We start from the raw sequence: 12,320 nt of genomic DNA, 5'->3' as shown, positions 1-12,320 counted from the left end.
ACTTCAGTGTAGAGAAAATGAATTCCTTGAGTGAATTCATTTTTTTGTCTTCATGGCACCTGCCCGCAGGTACTGAAATAAAAGGAAATGGGAAAAAATTCCTGATAACTGCAACAAAGGACACTCCTACGTCAAGCCGACACTGAGACCTGCCTGGGACAAGCAAGAGCCCCAAAGAAGTCAGCACAGACATGGCTCTTCCACAGACCTGCCTTCCACATGAAATCAGCAATGGCATTTTCAAAAACAGAGGTTGCTTATTTTGAACTCTGTAGGAAGTTATTTCAAGAAAGAAGAATGCTTATTACTAGCCTTGGGCATTTTATCAAGAAGGTACCTTCAGCAAAAATTGCACTAGACTTCTATCTATTTGGAAAAAACCTGACCATTTCGGTCTGTGCAGAAAAACTTCCAAAAAAGATTATGTATGACATAGCTTTTGTATTAAGTATTTGACTATTTAAAATGTCTATGTAAAATATTTCTGGGACAGTCACTTTCACTTACTTTACTATATAGTTTTAGGTATTTTTAAGATATGAAATGCCATTAGAACCCAAATTTCAATTTATAACATTGAACCTACAAAAATACGGAATCGAATGGCAACAGCTCAACATATGAATCAAGAACTAATTTGCTTAGTGCCATAGGGTCACTTGAATGGCAAAACAGAATAGCCTTCCCTGGCTCTTTATCTTAAAATACCAACAGTTCCTAAAACTAGTGTCCCTTCCTATATCATTGTGCATGAAATAGCAACTGAACAAGGACTGGTTTAAGAAATTCATGCTTCATTTCTCATAATACAAGATTTGATAACCTGACAATAAAAGTGACAATAATCACTTTTCCTATTATCCATTCACTATACAGTACAGTTCATTATTTAAAATACTTGTGAGCCTACACATATACTTGATCTCATTTGAAAATGTCATTTAAATTGTTATACTGGTTTATTAGAAATTTAACATGAGAGATGGATTTGAGGTCTACGCCTAAAATTATCAAATAATTCAAATAAAAGAAAATTAGCCCTAAAAAAAAATACAACTACTATCTGGAGAAAACACATAAGAAAGCCAATTACAAATGATGCTGTAAACGGTGGTAGCAGGAAGCAGAAAGTACATCACCCTCGCGTAGACATAAAAAGTTTTTTTATTCTTGCTCCCAGCTAATCCAATCCCTTCATTCAAACTTTCACCTAGCACCTACCAGAGATTAAAATAACAACATAGTATCCATCCTTAAGAAGTTCACAATCTTTTGAACTGGAATGTGACCTTTAGGAAGTCACTAAAGCACTCTTTCTTTCTGCCTAAATGCGAATAGTAATGTCCATCCCCATTTCACAAGTGAGGTTGAAATGTGATGAGAAAGCCCCATATAGTTTAAGTGACGAATAAATGTAGACATGGATTTTGTTTTTTAATTTAGCAAAACTATACTGGTTTCCTTAAAAAGCAAATGGAGAAACCTATCATTTTAGACATGCGCACCATTAATCCACCACTTTAGACATTCATTCATGCCAGATACACTGAAGATAGTCCATAGGTCTATCACAGAAATGATTTCAGATGCAGAATTCATTTCAGACCCGTAGGCCATAAGACCATACTGTGGAAATGAGAGGCAGGGCTATTTTCACATCTGCATGGCAGTTTTCTCTAATGATAACTCTCTAAACAAAACTTTTGTCTGACTACTTCATAACACTAAATTAGTTGCAATTGTTTCAGAAGATTATTTGAAAAATGATAGTAGACACTTCTTTTTGAAATTACCGTGTTTCCAACAGATTGAGAATATTTCCCTATCAGTTCTAAATCTTAAAATTCCTGCCAAACAATATTTATATACCAGATACAAAAAATATTTCAAACCAAATCATTAATCTGTTCCACAAAATAGAAATAATTGTGTTGCTATGCATTTTAATATAGAAGCCTTTCATTGTGAAAAAATGTAATCATAAAACAAACTATGCCCAGGTAATTTTCAAAACGTACCAAGTAATTTTTCAAAAATGAAAATGGAAAAAAGGGCATCAAAACCATAAATAATGTCAGCTGTATTATAATAAAAAATGACTCATTGATACTCGCAATGCTGCTAGCCAAATTCTATTACAAACTTTAACATCAATTTCTAATCACAGAAAAAGTTAAAGAAATAAAGTGCATTACAAAATTTAGAAGTTGGGAGTTATAAACATACTTATGAATAAACATTTAATGAACTTTTTATATAGTCAGTTTACGGCAATGTATTAAAACATGGATGATATTTTACCACAAAAGATCACATATAACAGTAAGTGTGCATAACTTGGTAGTCGAGAAGTCAGGCAACCTAGACTGATTCATTTTGTTAGAGGCTCTCTCAACAGCTCACTGGGTTACCTGAAGTGGCCAACGTGGCCATACTAAATTTGATGTCTGGTAAATGAGACAACTGAAATAAGAGAAACTACAGTACTTTTCTGATACCACTTCACCCCATCACTACAATTGTCATCACACACAATTTAAACTTTATTTTCTATAGTTATTTATGAACAATCAATGTTTTACATAAACTAAAATGATGACTGTCTCAAACCACACAGGTCTTCCTCAGAAATTACGATATGTGTATAGCTACTCACCAAAATATGAACAAAGTGACATCGCTATTCGAATTCTGAATGCACCAATCGTGTTTCACTTTCTCCCTTTACTGAATATCACAAATAAATTACTTTAGCTTTACTAATTTACATCTTTCAGTAAAGACAATATTTTATTGGGTATTTTGGTAAAGAACCAGCTCAAGAATTCTTGCACGGTGGTGAAGCTAAAGGAAAATAGGCAGTCATTTTAAACTACTTTAACAAGTATGCCGTAGCTCTTAATGTTTCTGCTAAATGTGGTATTAAAGAATGCAAAGAATAAAGTATAAAATTGGTAGAAAGTATACGTTTCTGCAAATACCCTTGTGGTAGTAGGGAAGAATCAACTTTTTTTAAAAAACATGCTTTACCTAAGGTAATAACTTAAAATTTTTTAATTACCATGCTGCAGCACTGAAGACAAGTTCAAATCACCAGAAAAAGTGTGGACTTAGTAATGACACAGTCATATAGCATGTGGTCTCCAGTGAAAAGTAACTTGTGCAAATTGTTGTGCCAATTAACTACCACTACCCAAGGTTAAGTTAATCACTGAAATGAAACTTCCTAATAGAACTCCAATTTAGAAAACCCCTTAACATATCAATTCTGTTTTTAGAAAAGTCTGAATTTTCAGACACAAAAATTAGATTTATTTATATATACCTTACATACATAATTGTACCCTATTTTCAAAGAAATCTTTATATATATTATTCCTACCTAACCTTCACAAAAATTCCTTTTTTGGGGTGACAGTGAAAACTGCTGGGAATATGCAGGTAACTTCTTTAAGCTTACATTTTCTTACATAACTTGACCAATGTCACAGTATTAGCAAGTGTCAAAGCCAAGATTAAAATCTAGGTTTCCTATTAGTATTCCAGAGAGCTAATATCAATAATAAAAATATGAGTTTAAGAAAAAGCATGAAAAAAAAAATATGGCCAAACCAAAACCTAACTACATTTTGTTTATACAGTAAATTACAACAGAAGGATGACAATATTTCTGGTGAATAGAACCGTATCTTTTTAAAAATATCCTACCTCATCACCCTGCAGGTTGACTTGTCACTCTTAACCATTCCAAATAAGGGTGAGAATGTATAAGTAAATTTAAAAAGGACTCAGAAAAGTCAATGTCAAAAAAGTCCTAGCATAAAAATGTATGCAGTGACTCAGAATAAAACCCCTTTAAGCCTCCACTTAGAACCTATTTATTAAAAGATGTATACATACATACATATACACACACATTGTGGAATTGACTATTACTCTGCCATGAAAAAAAGAAAAAGAAAATTGGCAATTTGTGACAACATGGATAGACCTAGAGGGTATGATAATGCTAAGCAAAATAAGTCAGAGGAAGACAAATAATGCATGATTTCACTTACATGTGGAATCTAAAAAACAAATGAACAAAAACACAAAAGAAACAGACTCATAGATATAGAGAATAAACTGGTGGTTTCCAGAGGAGAGCGAGGTAGCAGGACAAGCAAAACAGACAAAGGGAATTAAGAGGTACAAACTTCCAGTTATAAAATAAGTCATGGGATGTAATGTACAGCATAGGTAATACAGTCAATAATACTGTAATAACTGTGCGGTTACTACAGTTGTCATGGTTATCATTCTGTTACATGTAAAAACACTGAATCACTATGTTGTACACCTAGAACTAATATAATAGCATAGGTCAACTAGAATTCAATTTAAAATTTTTCATTTTAAAAAAAGAAGCCATTTATGGTGGTCATCTTGTTTCTCACAGTCCCAATAGATTAAAAGCTGCCGACAGCTGATGCTGCAGACAGACACAGGCGAGCAGTAAGAAGTAACGGCTTCTTACTTCTAGGGATAGTGGGAGTCAGACCAACTTCAAAATCCCCCAAGGGCCTCAAAGTAAAGTAACTATTATATTGATAATCTCAAGTCATCAAGAAATTAAACTGTATTTAGTGAAATCTTTTAAGAGGCCAGGAAATTATATAATACGGTGAGAAAAGTTTTCTGTCAAAATCATCTTGAATTATTCTTGGTACTTCCAGTAGTAGTAAATCTCAGTTACCTAGAAAATTCTCTTGTGCCAGATACATATGCGTTCAAGTGTTCTGCATTTATTTTATTAATCTATTTCACTCAGAATCCTGCAAATATTTTTAAATGTTTTATAAAACATTAAGTAATGTTTATTTTAAACGTCATCCAAAAAGAGAGCTATTAATTAGAATTCACTAAGATGACTACTTTGGTTTCAAGATACAAACCTACCTACTGCTGCATGAAACTGTGATAAAGCATCGGCTAGCTGTCCAGCTGCAAGTAATTTCTTGCCCAATTCAAGATGTTTCTCAACATCTGCATTTACTCCACATTCAGCACCTAAAAATAAATTAAAAAAATAAGTTAACTTTTCGTGAACCAAGATTTAACTCTAAAGAATATAATGTTAAAGATATAATTATCTGCCTCTGACATATATCAGATGAGAAAAGTCACGGAAGCTGAAAAGTGACGAAACCTACAGAAAGTAAAAATAAAGCACAGTGCTTCATTTTACAGAGTATAAGCAACCCCAATATACATGCATATGTATACAACCTAGTCAGTGAAAACAATGTAATCAATCTACAAAATACAAAGGAAACTGCATCATAACAGTTGTAAAAATATGTTGAACAAAATTAGAATTGCTTTGTTAAACTAGACTGTCACCTTAATGAATATTATCAAGCCCATCATAATATTCAAGTACTTAGTATCTACAATGCACCAGGCACTAAGTATTTGGGATAAGCGTAAAAAACAAACAAAAATCTCTGACACTAGTGGCACCAGACATAAAAAATAAGTTAATTACATAGTATGTTAGGTAAAAAGTACTATAGAAAAAGTAGAACTGTGTGAGGGGGGTCAGGTGTGCTGGGGCTTTTAGTATTAAATAAGGTGGTAGAGAGTGGGATTCACTGAGAAGCTGATATTTGAGCAAAGACTTAATTGAAGGAAGTAAGGAACTCAACATGCAGATATATCTAGGAAAAGAGCTTTCCAAGAAGTACCAGCTAGTGCCAGGGTCCTACCTAAGTCAGGAGCATGCCAGGCATGTTCCAGGAACAGCAGGGAAGCCATGATGGCTATTACGAAGCAACAGGGAAACAGTAGTATAGATAGTAGCATGGGGTCAAAGAAGTAGAGGGCCCAACTATGAACAGCTTTGGTTTCCACACTGTGTAAAATGGGGAGCTACTGAGGAGAATAACAATCTGACTGACCAAGCCAATTATCAATGTGCTGCCTCTCTGCTTTGAATTCATCATTCAGAAAGTGCACCGGAGGTTTTAACTACTTCTTCTTTACACAGCACAATGTTACTCTCTATCAGAAAAGGACACTGAAGGGGCATTGCAGGAAGGACACCTTCTAGTTCCCACTGATGCCTTTAATTTTTCCTGGCTCCTGCTGCATGGTGCACATGGGGAGGACAGCCAGTGGTAATCTGCCCAAGCCATATGACCAGGGGTCCAGTCCCTCAGCAACCAGCCAGCACCACTCAACGAGGACACCAGGTATTACAGACTTCTTATCCACAAGAGCACTCCAACTGTCTCCACACACAGCTAACCAGCCTGAGGTCACTTTTACCTGAGGGGGTTGTTTCTTGTTTGTCTAGCTACTATGGACCAGCTCTTGCCCCCAATAACTCAGCAGACTTTTCTACCAGCAAACTTCAGCTGCAGCTATACCTTCTCCAATGAGGTCTGAACCCCAACCAAGTGTAGGAGGCCAAACTCCAAGTTGGCCCATCCCTAGGAACTGTCTCTCAGCCTTAGAATATCCTTTAGAGCTCCCTTTACATCTTTATAATTACTCTCCTATTTATAACTTAACAATTTGTTATATTAAACTTCCTTCTTTTTAAATTACGATGTGGTTGCTGCCTCCTAAATGGACCCATACTTATACACAACTGGTATTGGGAGTGGTCGCAGAAGACAGACCCACAAAGATGGAATTTGAGAATTGGTTTGGTCATGCCCTTGAGCTCGAGTGTAGCACTGAGCTCCTTGACAATGAGAAACAAGATGTTAGTAATCCATAGCAAGTACCAGAATCGCAATTAATCAATACATCATTTCTGCTTGAGATCTTAGTACTTCCATGACCAATACAAAAGGTTAAAGGAAACTACAGCAACCAAAAAACAGATTAAGCACTCAGACCCTTCAGAAATAAAGGTTTGGGACACATCAGCAGGTAAATAAACCAGAGTGGCTGAAGTTCTAGCTGAGGGCAGAAGTATGGAACAGGTAGCTGAAGAAGGAAACCATATATATCAACTACGACCTCATGACCAGACACAAGGACCATAGTAGCTTTGCATATTTTCTCTTTCCTTGTTAAACACGTGTTTATTTGTATATAGTCAATCCTCACAATTCACAGATTCTGTATCTGTGAATTTGCCCACTCGCTAAGATTCATTTGTAACCCCTGAAATTCATTTACAATCCCCAAATTAATAATCAGAGAATGTTGGCAGTCATTTGCAGACATATGCGTGTACAGAATGGTAAAAACCTTGAGTCACTCGAAATGCAAATTCCCAGATGAAGACAAAAAAAGCAATACTCCACCTTCTTTTTTTCAGCTTTCATAAACAAGTAGACTTTCCACAGTATATTTTGGGTCACATTTCACTGCTTAAAATGGTCCCCAAGGGTAGTGCTGTCTAGTATTCCTAAATGCAAGGGCTGTGATGTGCCTTTCACAGAAAATATGTGTGTTAGATAAGCTTCAGTCAGGTATGAATGATAATGCTGTTGGCCATGAGTTCAATGTTAATAAATCAACTAAGATATTAAATAAGATATTTTCATTTAAATAAGATATTAAATATTTTATATTAAATATTTTTAAACAGAAACATGTAAAACAAGGTTACTAAACATTTTTAAACAAGATATTAAATAAGATATATATTAAATAAGATTTTTTAAACAGAAATACACATAAAACAAGGTTATGTTTGATCTGTTTACAAAAAAATATATATATAGTGACCGGCGACTTACAGGATCCTAACCTTGTATTTCCTAAAAGCAATGGTTTAATATTTACTAATTCAGGTTTACAGTGACTTTATGGAACATAACTACTGCAAATAACTGTAAAGAATTGACTATATTGACCATATTTTCTCTAATTTCCATTTCTCTTTTAAATACAAGTGTTGAAATTAATTTTACAATTTAGTCTTTATAAAACTGAAACTGAGTAGGATAGTGATGAAAGAAGATTATTAATTATTACAGCCAGTAATGGACGCAATGACTTAGAACTGTGTCTTCTCAATTGGGATATAGTTGAGAATTTCTTCACTTATTAAGAAGAATAGCTATATCGTGTTAGGTTAAAAAGAATAGAGTCATTTTGTTGTACTGGTGTTCATATACGTGTAAAAGGGTGTATATGGAAACTCAGTAGCCAAAATATTTCTCTTTTACAGTGAACATATTAAACTATTCAGGGTGCTAATAAGACAATGGAGGGGGAAATATCAGAACAGTAGTCACTTGGGAAAGTGGGGAAAAGGATAGACTGAGAAGGGGCAGAAGAGAACTTTCTGGGGGTGCTGATAATGTTCTAATCTTGATAGAGGTATGGGCTACACAGGCATATGCAGCTATCAAAACTCAGCAAATATTTACTTAAAATATGGACATTTTATTATATTTAAATTTTATACCCAAAACGGCTGTTGATGATATGTATGTTAAAGTATTTAGGGACATATGCACTACAGTTATTTTGAAATGTATTTTTAAAGATAATCAGTGGCTATATGAAGAAATGCCCAGATGGGGATGTGTTAAAGTCAGGTATAGTAATTATGGTAGAATCTAGGTGATGGATGTAGGAGTGTGCACTATCAAATTCTTTCAATTTTGCAAAATGTTTAGTAATAGAATGTTGGGGAAATATACAAAAAAAAGTATTACAACAGGGGAAACACACACGGGGTGCTGTAAAGGCACAAGTTAAGGCACCTAACGCCTATATTTAAAAATTAAATAAATTTAAAATTTAATTTCTCAGTCACATTAGCCACAGTTTAAGTGCTAGATAGCTATTGGCTGGTATATGGGACAGTGCAGACGATACAGAATATTTTCCATCATCACAGAAAGTTCTAGTGGGCAGAGCTGTGGGAGGGGGACGGTAGTTTCCCTGAGATCTTGCCTGAAATCTGAAGGAAAAATGGGAAGAATATCACCTCTGTAAAAAAGCTGAAGAGGGAAATCAACATTTCAAACACAGAGAGCACCATATATAAATGCACAGTCATTAGAAAATTAATGAGGTTTTCAGAGAAATTTAAGTACAGTATTTCAGATAGCAATTGTCTCCATCATGATTTAATTATTCTAAAGTGAGTCAGTTTATTTTTTTTCTTTTTAAACTGACATAAGCCAGATGGAAAAAGCTGAAAATCACATATCACTTATATGTGGGATATAAACCTAAAAGCAACAAAGGAACAGGACAAACAGAGACTCATGGACAATGGACTAGTGGTTACCAGAGGGGAAGAGGGAGGGGAAAAAAAATAAAAAAATAAAATGTTTTTTTTAAAAAATACCCTATTTTGAGATAATTTCATACTCAATTGTAAGAAATAGAGATCCTATATACCATTCACCCAGTTTCCCCCAATGGAATCACCTTACATAAGTATAGTACAATATCACCACCAAGAGACTGACATTGATACAGTCCACCCACTTTGTTTGGATCTTACTTGCATGTTGTATACAATTTTATCACATCCGTAGGTTTGTATGACCACACCACAGCCAAGATTCAGAACTGTTCCATCACTACAGGGCGCCCTCGCATTGCCCTTTTTAGTGATATACACCTCCACCCCATACCCTCTCCTTAACTCTGGGCAACCACTAGTAGATTCTCCATTACTGTTATGTTTTCATCTCAAAAATGTTATGTAAATGGAATCATACTGTATGTAACCTTTTTGGATTAGCTTTTTTTTCAGTCAGTATAATTCTCTGGCAATTCATCCAGATTGTTGCATATATTCATAGTTCATTCTTTTCTATTTGTAATTAGTATTCCATGGTACAGATGTATCACAGTTTGTTCAACCATTCACCTATCAGGGTTATCTCTAGTTTTTGGCCATTATGAATGAAGCTGTTATGAACATTTATATACAGCTGTTAGTGAATGTAACTTTTCATTTATCTGGGATAAATACTCATGACTGAAATTGCTGAGTCATATGGTAGTTGTATGTTTAGTTTTGTAAGAAACTGCCAGACTGATTTCTAGATTGGCTGTACCATTTTACATTCCCATCGACACTATATATATATATATGCAATCCAGTTTCTCCACATTCTTGCCATAATTTGGTGTTATTTTTCTTATTTTTATTTTATGATTTTATTTGTTAGCCATTCTGGTAGGTATGCAGTGATATCACACTGTGGTGCTAATGTGCATTTCCCTAATGGTTAATGATGTTGAATATTTTTTCATGTGCTTATTTGCCATCTGTATATCCTCTGTGGTGAAATGTCTATAAGCATCCGAAATAGGAATGAGTTCTTTCTACATAGGACTTTGATTAATATCACTAGTTTGGTCTTACAAAAAAAAGAAATGCTGTTCAACTGGAATTTTTTTTTGCCTATATGCTAAGACAGAAGCCCTAACATTAATTCTTAGTTACCCCAGTGCAGATGTTTCTACGGAGAACTAGGAAAATAGGATCCAGGATACTTTGACCATAGAGAGAATTGAGAAAATACAAATGAATGGAGAGATAGGAGAGCCTTTGGTAGGTATTGGATTCAGTCATTTCATGAATACATTTTCTAGCGTATATATACTGGTACATATATATATATGTACCGGTAGTACAGATATTATATACCCTTGCTATGCTTTTGATATATTTAGATGTCATTTGTTGCTTTGTTTTAAGAGTCATCTTTGTATACCCACTTGGACAGAGAGCAGTATCCTTCAGCTCAGACAGGGCAGCAGAATTAGATGCAGGCAGAACTATTATTCTCCTGAATAAAAAGCCTGCAATGGCTATCCACTGCCTAACGAATCAAGACCAAATTCCTAAATGTGATATTCGAGGACCACAAAGCCCTAAACCTTCCTTTTCTGTCCCACCACCCACTCCTCCTCTTGTGCTCTAGCCAAACTGAAATAGTGTTCTCCAAATCCCCTTTGCTCTTTCCTGACTCTGAGCTTTTGTTCCAACTATATCCTTTACTGAAATATCTTCCCTCACCATATGTACCTAGAAAAACCCCACCTCTCTCTCAAGGCCCTGCATAGATGTTACTTTCACCATGAAATCTCTCCTAATTCCTTGAGTCGGAAGCAAACACTCCTGCCTCTGTACTTACACAGGACTTTGCAGCTCCCCACAGTACTCATCTCTCTCACCACTCTTTTGTTTAAATGTCATGCCAACACAATAACATGGATGAATCTCAAATGCATTGTGCTCAGTAAAAGAAGTCAGACACAAACAGCTACATACTGAATGATTCCATTTATATGACATTCTGGAAAAGGCAAAATTATAGGGACAGAAAACAGATGAGAGGTTGCCAGGGGTTAAGAGTAGGAGAAAGGATTTGCCTATAAAGGCACAGCACGAGGGAATTTGGGGGGTGATGAAACTATTCTAAATTAAAGTTGGCTCTTATATCGTTTTTTTTTTTTTAATTAATTTGTTATGGTGACATTGGTTAACAAAATCTGGTAAGTTTCAGCTATACATTTTAACAGTAAGATATATACATATATATTTACATTGTGTAGAGTCACCTTAAATTCCAGGTGATTATAGTAAACAGCCAGAAGGGAAGAGGGAAACCAATAAGGTATCTGTTACAATAATCCAGGCAACTTTAGGATGACTTGATGGTGGAGTAGTAGCAGTGAAAAATAGAGAAAAATAGACTGCTTAGAGAAATGTAAGAGAGAAAAAAGTCTACACGTGACTTGAGTCTACTGTCTGGATACGGAAGCCAAGTGAAGAAAGGAGTCCAGGAGGATCCTCAGCAACTATTCGAGGAACTGCCTGCCATTTTAGTATGACTACATCAAAAGCAACTGAAGTTCTGTTTCATCTAATATAAGCAAAAAACTAAATGAATTCATTTATCTGCATTGTGCCGTACTAAAAAAGTAGGTTTTTCAGTGTTTGGTATTCCTGGCCTGCAGTTTCTGTGTTGTGTCTTATTACTTTGGCTGCCTGTTGGACACTTCCATATAAGAAAGGAAGGAGATAAAAAGGAGGGAGGGAAGGAGGAAACTTTAACTTGATAGCCTCAAAAACTTAGGGTCCTGCAGAGCCCTATTTGTTTTGGGCAACAATGTAAGAATGGTTGCCTATTTAAGAGTGTGTGAGTAACATTTGGAGAAATTAGTTAGGGGTTTTCAATGGGCTGGGAAAACATTTCTCCCATTTAAAATGAGAAAATAGGCTCCTGCTCTGTGAAAATTCAGTATGCAATATAGATTTAGAAACTCATTATAATCATATAATGAGGGTCACCTGTAGCTCCATCCATATCATATCCAGAAATATAAACTGCTTTTCA

The 12,320-nt window shown here is 35.1% G+C and overlaps 1 protein-coding gene across 3 annotated transcripts in view; it reads right to left on the bottom strand.

The window, feature by feature from the left end:
• Positions 1–12,320, bottom strand: part of DNAJC3 (DnaJ heat shock protein family (Hsp40) member C3) — an 88,320-nt gene that overhangs the window by 64,927 nt on the left and 11,073 nt on the right. For all 3 annotated transcript variants that reach the window (XM_039837938.1, XM_039837949.1, XM_039837948.1), the window contains exon 2: positions 4,939–5,049. In XM_039837938.1, the coding sequence (XP_039693872.1) occupies positions 4,939–5,049 (111 nt within the window). The remainder of the gene's footprint in view (positions 1–4,938; positions 5,050–12,320) is intronic.

The sequence above is a fragment of the Pteropus medius genome, unplaced genomic scaffold, assembly GCF_902729225.1.
Source record: "Pteropus medius unplaced genomic scaffold, Ma_sr-lr_union100, whole genome shotgun sequence".
NCBI lineage: Eukaryota > Metazoa > Chordata > Mammalia > Chiroptera > Pteropodidae > Pteropus > Pteropus medius.
Note: the sequence above shows the minus strand (reverse complement) of the source record. Positions and strands in the feature narration are given on the sequence as shown.